At 40.0% G+C, this 12,056-nt stretch overlaps 1 protein-coding gene across 3 annotated transcripts in view; it reads left to right on the top strand.

The window, feature by feature from the left end:
• The first annotated feature begins 4,336 nt into the window (after positions 1 to 4,336).
• The window catches only part of Pi15 (peptidase inhibitor 15), a 28,735-nt gene continuing 21,015 nt past the window's right edge, over positions 4,337 to 12,056 (top strand). For all 3 annotated transcript variants that reach the window (XR_009592460.1, XM_060385807.1, XM_060385808.1), the window contains exons 1-2: positions 4,337 to 4,516; positions 5,185 to 5,493. Coding sequence is in view for 2 of the 3 variants with exons in the window: in XM_060385807.1 (XP_060241790.1) it covers positions 5,221 to 5,493 (273 nt within the window). In the remaining variant the exon portion in view is untranslated. The remainder of the gene's footprint in view (positions 4,517 to 5,184; positions 5,494 to 12,056) is intronic.

Genomic DNA, 12,056 nt, shown 5'->3' with positions numbered 1-12,056 from the left:
ACATGGTTGAGTAGATGTCCTTGTTGTATACTTGAGCCTCTTTTGGATATATGCCTAGTAGTGGTATACCTGGGTTTTGAGGAAGCACCAGATTGTCTCAGATAGTGCCAGATGGATTTCCAAGTGGTTGTATAAGTTTACATTCCCACCAGCAGTGGAGGAGGGTTGCCCTTTCTCCAAATCCTCTCCAGCATGTGTTGTCACTTGAGTTATTCATCTTTGCCATTCTGATGGGTGTAAGGTGAAATCTCAGGGTCATTTTGATTTGCATTTCCCTGATGACTAAGGACATTGAACATTTCTTTTTGTTGTTGTTGTTCTTCTCAATGCAGTTTATTCAGGAACCTTGAACAATCATCTGACCCTGGGGAAAGCCAGCCCACAGCTTAAATAGCCTCTAAGTAGCCAACTCCAGCATGCCACGTGGGCAATGCAGATTGGTCCACATACATGGAAGCAAGCCAGATCCTCAGCCTTAGCCAAATATGGAGTTGTTTGCGACAGAGAGCACTCACCATCAGGAAGGTGGAAGGCGGAAACCAGCTCCATCTTTAAGGCGCGGCATTACACAGCTCTCTACAGTTCCCCCTTTTTGTTTTAGATGCATCAGGCAAGAGTAGAGGTCTGATCTCTGATATTAGAAATAAATTGGGACTTTGTACCAATGTTCATTTAGGTGTCATCCACCCAAAGAGCCTCAGACCCGTCTGATACCTTTTTCTCAGAGGCGGGACCTGGGGCATCAACCCGCATGCAATCAGACATGCTCTTCTCTGGGTCCAAAGCGGCTGACCCTGAGTGCAGTGCTTAGCCTCGCATCCTGAGCATAACATTTTAGCTTTTTATGGTAGCCAACCATGCTTGGGGAGACGGTTCTGCTTCAATGGCTGTAAAGGCCTGAATGATCATGGCTGCATTACGCTGTTGTGAGACTCTAATCTTGCATATACACCACAGGCAAACCAAGGAGACCAACACCAGAAAGCCTGCTAACGCTCCCATGCCTGCCCATTCCTTCAGATGATTCATGGCTGCAGCAATCCATGATGATAATCCTGTGGCTAGTCCTGTGTCCACTCTGGTAGAATTTATCGTGACAATGGCCACTCTCAGCTGCTCCATCGTAGTATCGAATTCTCCAGTCCAATTACCTAAAATATAGCTAGACAATTGTTTAGACAGATTTCTTTAAGTGTTTCTCTGCCAATCGATGTTCCTCTATTGAGAATTCTCTGAGTGAGTTCATGTCAAAAATAGTTTCTGTTCCCCTTACTACGGTACCCACTAGGATACTGAGCTACCATGGGCTACAACTGAGCAGGTGTTCTAGGTTATATCCATACGTGGTGGAATGAAGGAAACCAGAGTCAGAAATATCAACTACAAACTGACTGTACTAATACAAGAAAAAGGTAACAATTTATATAGGCATGGCCTGTATGAGTGTGTGAATGAGTGGGGTTATACAGCCATTACAAAGGCTTTAGTCATTACTTATTTCTATATAACCTGGTATAGGCAGACACTTTTGATTCATCCCATTTTCCATATCTAATAGAAGCTGACTTGTGTTATCCTATTTGAAGATATATGTGAAAGCTTTTATTGCCTTTGATATTCTCCTTGTGAGCAGGTGAGTGGACTTTGGCATCATTTGCTCAGTGGGTATTCATGTGGCTGAGCCTTTACACTTCTGTAAGCAAAGGCGTGTAGCTAATATTTCTCACATTTTAGTGTGCATGCCAATCATCTGAGGAGCCTGGACACTGTAAGTTTCAAATAAGGTTTTGGATGACAGCTCAAAATTCTGCATTTCATTAACCTCTCTCCAGACCTTGAGAGAGGTCAATGTTGCTGGCTCATGTAACAGATTTAGAATAAGAAGGAAAGGAAATGGATATAGTCATGTACTGTGTACACAGACATACTCATATATACTTTTGATCAAGCAGGTGTGTCATTTAGGGCCACCGATTTCAATTTTAGAATCACAATCATTTTTCTTGCAGGTCTGAGGTGCTTCTGGTTGTCTATGTACTTCTTTTCCGTATGTAACTTCATTTCATGTCTGTCTCTGTTGGCAAACAGTTTTCCAAAGGTTTCAAAACACATCGCTGGTCCTTTTCAAGAAGAGCTCTGTAAAGAACCACCTCATTGTTAACTGTTCATTAATAGTTCTCTTACTGACAACTTGGATGCATGCCTCTTAATTTTGCAAGTATTTTAAAATTAAAATCACTTCCAAACTATTTCAAATACTTCTGGCAAAATGTCTGCTTGGAAGCAGAATTCTCAACTCTCCTCCCACAGGTCTTTTCTCTTTTCTGTAGACTTGTGGGTTTCCTTAATAGTCAAAAATTCCACAGTGAAATCCATGTGTGTTGAAAGACATCTGAAATCATTGACATGCCTCAGGGTCTAAGGATGAAGCAACTATCAGCTTTGCCTTTGTAATTGAGCTCTAAAAGGTGATCTTCTATTTAGGGTCATTAAGAAAATCCTTTGTTTTCTCCTCCTCCATCCTTCAGTTCCTTCTTAGAGGAAATCCATTTATGGTTTGGACACATGTCACAGGGTTTATACTTTCATCTTTCTGGAACTTTCCCAAGCCAAACTTCAAGAAGTAGACAATACCTCTTTGTATACAAGGCACAGAAGGTACTCTCAAGTGCAGTGGTTTATGAGACTTTAGGAAAGACTCCAGCTATCTTGGAGAAAGAAAGGCTCACGCTTGTGGTACATGCACTGAAATCCCTTTACTTCTCTATAGCTGAGCAGCTAAGCTGGGATACGCAGAAAAACTCGAGAAATCTTACTTGGTATCCGTTTCTCCAAAGACTGGAACAGAGATTCAAGAATCTTTTGCTATCACACTGAGATCCATTCAGCCTCCACCAGGATTCTTAGATGGGTCATGAGCCTCACTGGACAGTGCTAGCCTGAAGCTGTGGGCAACCAGCCACACGCATGCTCTCCAGTTGGTCTTCTGTTTCCTGTTGTTACCAGTCACTGACCTTCCGTATTTGATGTGTTGTGAACTTTTTAATTTTACTGTGCTTATGAATTTGACCGCTGGTAAGTACCCTTGCTACCTCATCACAATTCACTCAGAGGCACTTCTGACTCAGATCATTAGCTGCCTTCTTCAGAAATCTACTTACATCTGCCTCACCAAAGAGTGTGCATGTTTTCCCTATCATTTTTAAGTTCGCCCACAAAGAGTTAAAGGCACGCATTGGGCCACACAGACAGTGAGTGATCTAACTGGGAACAAATCCTAGGAGACTTGGCTCCCGGTCCAGTATGCCACATACTTGTTGGGTTGATGGCTGTGAATTCACACGCTGCTCATCCTGCAGAAACATGTAGATGACAGTTCCATTAGCAGGCTGAAGAAATCAGTTCATGTTTTCCAGAATACCTATTCTGACTGGCTGTAAATGGTCCCGATTTTGTTAATGAAAAAAAGACCCATAACGTTACAGGGGATCTTTTCATTACAGACTATATTCTCAACAAGTCTCTTTTGGTAGCAGGGGCAGCTGCTGCTGCTGCTGTAAGATTCTTCATGGTCTCTAATGTACTGTCTAATATTCTGATGAGGAAGCTCAGCTGTTCTTTGCTTAAAATTTCAGCTATATGCTACTAAACCTGAAACAGATGGTATCTTGGCTGCTGTCATTTGCTAGCTTCAATTCATGTTTTATACAAGGCAGGTAGAAAGCAGGTAATTTGCTGATTGTACTGTTTTGGATTAAGAAGAAAGGAGGGAAGATGGAATGAGAGCAAAATAAATATAGAAATTATAGGAATGAAACCACTTGGAGACAGAGAACACAGCCACTGGAACACTATTACCCTAACATCATATACTATAGTTTGGCTACTACTGAATCATATTTGTGGCCACCCAGATTAACTCTGTGAGTTGATCTCTTGATTTAATATCAGCCTGCCTTTTTCAGCTCCCATGTCATTTGCTGCCATTTGAAAAGAAAACGTACTGCTTGTTACTCAGCCATCTGTGTTTTCAAAAACCCACAGTCTTTTATTTTTCCCCCTTCTTCTTTCTTTCCTTGTCTTTTTGTATGGGAACCAGGAGCAGAGAACATTAAGGAAGAAAAATTAACTACTCAGAGAAAAGGTAGAAGCTCAGAGAAAGGGGGGGGGTGTCTTATGGTTTATGCTTTGTAAGCTGTGGGGGTGACTCAATTTCCTCACCACCCACATAAAAAAGTTGCCACCCAATCACTGTTTTTTTTTTCTTCTGTCCCAAACCCCTCCCCTTAGATTTTGGCTGAGAGACCCTAGGAGAGCCTGCCCTTTCTGGACTCTGCAAGCTGACATATAAAAGCTGTTAGCTGCTGCTGTAGCCAGCAGCATTCAAAACTTGCAGACTTTTGCTCTCTGAGAGTTTGTAGTAGACATACTCCTCTTACAAGGGTTCATGCTACAACATAACAAAGAATCTTACATTGTCGGAGGAACAGTATATTCTTTTTGGCATTGTGCAGAGGTAAGCTATGTTGCTCGACTGGATTCTATTGCATGCGTTATTTTAAAGCAGTTTACATATTTTTTTTCCCCTTAGCAGTGAGACTGGATTCCTGCCCCACTCTGTGTGTTCTGTCACTCGGTATACAGAATGTCTGGGACATATTATCAGCACATTTTCTGTGGCTACCTATATTTATCCTCTTCATTCTCGGGGTCAGCTTGGATTGTTAAAGATTTCTGGCTGGAAACAAGCATGCAGGAGTGTATCTTGCAGCGTGGGCATTTGGGATAAAGGAGCAAAAGGGCAAAGGGGCAAAGGGGCAAAAGGGGCAAAAGGGGCAAAGGGGCAAAAGGGCAAAGGGGCAAAGGGGCAAAGGGGCAAAGGAGCAAAAGGTCAAAAGAGCAAAAGGGCAAAGGGTTCCCATCCATTTTAGGGTAAAGAGTCATGTGTGTTTTTTATTTTTTCTCTAGTTCTAGAAAGTTCCTCTTAGAGAGTCTGATTCATAGCACAGAAAAATGAATAGAAATTATACTAAGTTCCCTTTTGGGCAACATTTGTTTGGATTTTGTGAGAATGTCAACCCAAGCAATGCTCACAAACAATGCTATAACTGTGCATCCTATAGATCTTTTTTGTTTGTTTATTGCTTTTGTAAAGAGCCTAAGCCTATACATTTTTGCTTTAAGGCAACGCAAACCTAGTGGACTTCTCTGCCCCTCAAAATGATAGCTACCTCTTCAGTCAGCCTTGTGATCCTTCTGTCCCTTCTGTGTGAAGCGCGCACCGTTGTCTTACTCAATTCCACTGACTCATCTGCGCCAACCAATAACTTCACTGATACTGAAGCCGCCCTCAGCACACCACAAGAGTCTGTGGATAGCCCCAAGGCCAGGCGGAAGCGCTACATTTCGCAGAATGACATGATCGCCATCCTTGATTACCATAATCAAGTTCGGGGCAAAGTGTTCCCACCAGCAGCAAATATGGAATATATGGTAAGAGGAATTCTTTCTTTCTTGAATTCTGGGTGAGAATGCTTCAATTTGCATGTTAGAGGCACCCAAATAGACCACAGTGTCTGTTTGCCAAGGGATACAGTTTACATACTTGAACAACTTAAAGGTTTTAACGTATCTTACAATGTTAAATTATGTTCTTTCATGAAATAATGTATGTCAGAGACTGGGGAGATGATCTAGATTTTTCTTCTGTGAGTTCCATAACCTGGATGAACCACATTTTCTATTAGGAGAAAAAAAGGGGGAGGGGGATATGCTGACAGCCCACATTTGTAACCTCATCTTTCAAAACAGAATACATGAGATTTTTTCTTTGTTTTCTGAATCTAAAAGTCATATTTATCAGCTAAAACATTTGGTGGGAATATTCTTTGAAATTAAAGGTTTCATGTGCATGATTTGTTTCTGGCTAGGTGTTTCTCCCTTTTCTTGGACAAAGCTCTCACTTGTGCTAATCTACTTGTATCCTAAGAGGACATGCTGACTCTTTCTTCCTTGTGATTTAAGGCTGTGTCTTTCAGATAAGAGTGAAACCAGTGCACTTGCTAGCTCATGGTTCCAAGTTGCCATGAACACATTCCTTGCACGCTCTTAAAAATAGACTATGTTTAAATCATTTCGCTCAGAGAGCAAAAATATTAAGTTGGTCTTAAAAGAAACAAGTCTTGCTGAACTTTATTTTTGGTTTAGAAATCATACAAAGTTATGATTTAAAGTTCTGCATTTCATGAGACCACATTGTAGAGTGTGTTAAATGCAGTGAAGACCATCAGTATTTCTCAGCTTCTGGAGTCATCTAATTTTCCTCAATAGGATTTCTGTGCTTAACTAATTGCAGGTGTTAATGTCACAAGAAAAATAGACTTACTACATTAATCTAAGGAAATCATAGTATCAGTCATGGTTGTGATTGTGTCATGATAAGGAATATAGATACTAGCATTTAAATGTACTTAAATTCTAGTTTTGTCCTTTTAAGTGGCGTGAGCTCTTTATTCAGTGTGCTCCACTCTCATCTTCTCTAAGATAAGGATAAAGTTAGTGTCTGCCACAAGAGATTGCTATGAGAAATATATGAGTTAAGGGCAGAGAAATAAGTCCAGAACTCACAGATACATAGTTGTTCATTAAACTTTAGCTTTAATGATTTTTCTCTGAATTTTCTGTGAAAGGGAACCAGTGATAACTTATTCAAGAACTGAAAACAGAAACAGTTGCTCACTTTCAGGAGGGAGGCAGTTATACATAGAGGAGAAAATATGTTTCAAAAGCTGCTATAGATTGTGAAAGGGAAAAAAAAAGCATTGAGCACTCTGTGAGCTCAGGAAGGATTAACACCTATACTACAGGGTCAGGGAGGACTTTCTGGCTGTGACCACACTGACACAAAACCTCAGACAAAGGCCAAACCACCGAGCCAGCTTTGGTAGCAAGCTCATCTGGGTTCAGACCATGACTGTGCCACTCACTATGGTCTATCACAAGTTGCTCAGTGGTTCTTTGACACACTTTGTCTCTCCCTTTCTTTATAGTGGGAATAACAGTGCACACAATGGGCAATCAATAAATGATGGAATAATGTAATTCCCTATGGTCATGGTGTTGAGGGCAAAGAGGTCACCCAGAGTAGAACCATAAGAGGGTACAACACAGTAGAAATCAGTAAAAAGCAATCACTTTTTCTCATTCCATCTCCCCTTATCAAGGATTAAGTCACTCCATATGCATTTATTTAATTGATTCTATGTGCCAGAGCCCTTGCTAATTGTTTCCACAGATGACCTCATTTGATAGCCCACACTCTCCATCTGAAGTTGAGATTGTGATCAAAATTTTCCCAATGAAATCACTTAGAGCTAGAGATGTTAATGATAAACTAGAATGGTGTCTCTAAAAGATGGTATTGTCCATATTAACAATGGGAAGAATCTCTTCATTGGTGATACCTAGCTTATTTCCACTGAAGGAAACTTTGGAAAATATAAAAAAAATTGATAATCTCCATAAAAATTCCAGAAGAGATCATACATTATTCTTGTTCTGTTTATCATTATCTCATTGTTTTCTTCTCAGGTCAAAACCTCCACATCTGATTTGTTTTGTCATAACCCAGCATGGTACTAATTACATGTTATATATTCACAAATCATTCTTAGTTCAATAAAAGTAATAAAAATCTACAACCCAAACAGTATGCACTATGAAGCAAACAGACCATTTGAAAATCTGTTTGAAAACCTACATATTCACTGTTTACTTAACATGTACTGTATCCTGAACTCTTTATATACCTAGGATATATTTATGAACAAAAGTAACAACCTTCGTCAACCTCCTCAACCTCTTCAACAACTAAAGTAAATCAACTGAAGCAGATAAGAAGGGGATGAGGCCACAAAGTCTTGTGGTGAGGATTAGGCGCCCCCTGAGGTTGTTGGAAAGTATGGCCTGGGGACAGGAGGAAGAGAATTTCCAGAAGAAAAGAGCGAGGCAAAGGACCAGAGGTAGAACATTGACAAGTTTAGAGAGAAATATCCTCCCTTTTGTGATTCTCTGGTTCAGTCCATCAATAGAAATGCTTTGACTGGGTCCCTTGTGATGACATTCAGTGGCAGGGATAAATTAATAAGTAGCTTGGAGGTTTGTGTAGGTATGAGTGACTCAGCTTTCGCGGTTAAGTGAAAATTATGGATCTCAGTGGGAAACTGTTGCCTTTATTTTGACTGACTCAACACTGATTTGAATTGGCATCAGCTGGAAAGCTAAGTCAGTTCCTAACCTGTACCATGATTCCCAGAAACTCAGCGCATGCTTATTACACTACTTAACAGATACTTGTTCTCTGAGTCACCGACTTGCGCTCAACTTGCTCTCGCCAGTGTGCGGCTACTCTGGAGAACTTCATAGAAAATGGCCTTAGGCTCAGTGCTTTCTCCAGTTACACTTGACTGCTTTGTAGTTCCTTTATTCTATAATGCCCTGAGCCTTTTGTCCAGTTTTTCTCCATGCATGCTAATGCTATTCTCCTCAACTAATTCATTTATCTGTCCTTCAAGATTTCTGTATTAGAATACAAGGGCATTGCTTTAAGGGAATTTTTCATGCACAGCCATGTACATCTCATCTTTCCTCTAAACTGCTCTGCCCTTCATCGCCTCAATGTTTATTATATTGTTCTCATTACAAACACACTGGACAAATAGTCACCTGTACACTTATTACCCAGTTTCTAATTTTAGGGCTACAGGTGCTAAGCTAATGATTATTCTCCTTTTTCTCTGTGTTGTGTCTTGGAAGTCTTTATGTCTAGTGAGCATCCATTATTTATTGCACTCAGGTGAAACCTCAATGAATTATTGTATGTTTATAAGCAGAACCAATATTGATACCATTATAAATACTTTAGCATTTTCCCACACACTTAAAATAAAACAAATATTTTACAAATTCTTTAGAACCTCTTAAAAATAGATTATTTAAGTACTAATTTTAGATAGGGTGCAATTCAATGAAACAAAATGTAAGCACCAAATTTTCTATATTCATAAAATGGTTATATACTATTTTACATAGTACCTGCAACTTCAATAAAACATTCATTGCGTGCAGTAGTTATTTTCCTAAAACAGAGTTCTTTTACATAAATAACAGTACAGATAGAACGTAAAATGTGCAAGTGGAATCTTTGCACTGTTGGCTCCAATTCTTCAATTAGCTTCTTGAATAATTTCCAGGGTGCTTTGGACACCAGCTGCTTTTCATTCTTCTTAAGAGCAGCTTAAACCATGACTCTAAACCACAAACCACATTAGTTTCTTAGAATAAAAATTATCCCCCAAAGAATAAGTTTGCAAAAGTTATACAGAGTCCAGTTTGTAGGATGTTCTCTGATTCAGAGCAATTGAAGAAATTAATTTAAATACATTGAAGCCTCTCTATAGGAGGAAGAAATCCAACGATGAAATTTTTTGTCTTTAAACTGTAAACAGTGCAGTAAAAATCAAAAGAAATAGGGGATAAAACCAGTAATCATATAATTCATTATAATGCTCTGCTGTATGAGATTGATGTAGTAAATGCGAAACAGTCAAACACTGTGCAAGTGTATTGGCGACAGAAGCGATAATCTCTTGCTGGAAAATGATGAAAAAACTCTGTGGAGGAGGAGCATGTGACACTGAAACTCTGGAAAAGGTTTGATGGCTGTGCTAGAGTCCCAAACCAGGAGTAACGAACAGCTGTAGCACTGTTCTCCAGCCAGGATTCCCAGCAGGTGCAGAAGGAATCAGGAAGAACATGACATTTGAGATCAAGGGCAGAAGACATCTTAGAAAGGTTACCTCAGCACATATAGTGGTGACTGCTGAGGACCAGTGCTAGATTTTCAGGGAAGAGTAAAGAACAACTGCAGTTAATATGAAGAAAACAAGTGAATTGCAGCACACATGGTAGGAATCCTCAAAATCTTCAAAGAATGGTGAACATGGCAGTGCTAGATAGCAATGCTAGAAATGTGCTGGAAAGGGGATAATAATGATATATCCAGAAGCCCAAATCACTTTATCAATTAACTTATTATATTTGTTTCGTGCCAGCAAATATGAGTTGCCGAGCTAAATATGAAAGGCTTCCTGTGTTCTTCTAAAAACAGGAAACATACTTATAACCAAGTAGTAGTAGGTAATAAAATAACAGCATGATTCAGTGAAGAGCGAGCCAATTAATCCATCCTCAGTAAAGGCCAACACATTGTTGGCCTTGAATGATGATTTGTGATTTGGGAATAGAGAAAAATGCTAATTTAATTTATCTGGGCTTTAAGTAGAGAAAAATATAGGCAATTTAAACTACTATTTTTTTCTTTGCTTTGCTAGTTGGGTAAATATTATGGTATCAGTTCTAAGGCAGGAAAATTGTGGAGTTCAAGGCTAACCTGGGCCTACAGTGAGTTGTAGACTAGCCAGAGACACATACAAAATCTTTCCTCAAAAATAATTACCATATCTTTCATTGCTTTTTTTTTTTCTGTTAAAAGCCATGCTTTATGCCAGATGACATATTTCTTCTCATTTGGGAAGGATAACTATTGATTTTATTGGAAATACAAGAAATTTTCTGGGTCCAACTTTTCAGTATGTGCTTTTGGGACTTCTAGAAGGGTCACAAGAACTGTTGCCCAGAAGTAGTGGGCTGAGCAAGTTGACTGACAGGAAGCCACTTGCCAGCACATTTAGGGGTTGTATTCCTGCTCTCCTGAATGAGGACTTGCATGTCTTGGCTTCGTTGGAGGCCAGGCACATTTTGCAGGTACCTTTCTTGCAGATACATTATACTGTAGTTTACTTGTACAGCAAAGAAAGAAGTATTCCCTGGAAGTTTATGTCCTTCCTTTGTTTCAGTTTTCCACATCTGAAGACAAGAACTTTTCACACACACACACACACACACACACACACACACACACACACGACTGGGTTTTTGAGACGGGGTTTCTCTATGCAGCCTTGGTTGTCCTGGAACTCACTCTGTGGCCCAGGATGGCGTCGAACTCAGAAATCTACCTTCCTCTGGCTCTCAAGTGCTTGGATTAAAGGTATGCAGTACCACTACCTGGCAACTCATGTTAAAAATATTAAAGTTAATATTCAGAATCATATCACTGGGGAACAGAAAGAATAGCTATGAGTCACATATGGGAGACCTGGAGGGAGACTGGATTCCTAGCATTCAGTACTGCAATCTTAGTGGCAAATGATATTTGGCTCCATATTGGGAAGCAAAAAATAGTTTTGTATTTCTGCTGAGAGCTTATAGAACCTAGTGTCACATATTGTCCCAGAGTTAATAATCAAGAAACAAGTGGCTTTTCTCCCCTAGAGTATGTGACTATAGTGAGGAGCTGGGCAGGTCATTTAGTCTTCAGTCTCTCATTCCACTTTAAGGGTGCATGAGCCTGTCACCTTCCTAGAGCGGAGGGCAATGAGGAAGAGAGACTGAGAGTGGCTGTATATCAAGAAAGCGGTCAAGGCAGTGTGCTAGGTGCCAAAGCAAAGGAAATGAAAAGTAGTCCAAGAGTGCAGAAAGAGGCCTGCACCAGGCATAAGCTGCAGTAGCATTGCAGTGCAAGCTTCCAAAAGCGACAATGCTAAATATTAGGCTGATGAGAGATAAGAAGAGCGGGACTGTGTGGTCAGTAGAGAAGGGGTCTTCTATAAATAAAGATGAAGTGTGGCACGTTGAAGATGTAGAAACTCCATAGTAGGCTTAATGCTTGAAGAGTAGAGAATTACAAGGTTGAAGTTGGAAGACATTTAGAAATGTTGATTGGACTTTGTTGCGAATCAAGAGAAGTTTTAACAGTTTTAGTTGGGAAGTTACATAATCATATTTGAATTTTAGAAAGGTCATTCTAGTCACAGGCTAAGGAGAGACTGGAAAGCAGCAGGAGTGGGGACAGGATGGCCAGTCAGAGGCTGTCATGACAGTCTGGGTAAGAGATAATTGAAACCTGAAGTACATTTGAGGCAAAAGGGTAAGCC

This window comes from Meriones unguiculatus, chromosome 6, assembly GCF_030254825.1.
Source record: "Meriones unguiculatus strain TT.TT164.6M chromosome 6, Bangor_MerUng_6.1, whole genome shotgun sequence".
Lineage (NCBI taxonomy): Eukaryota > Metazoa > Chordata > Mammalia > Rodentia > Muridae > Meriones > Meriones unguiculatus.
This window is presented reverse-complemented; position numbering and strand designations above follow the sequence as displayed.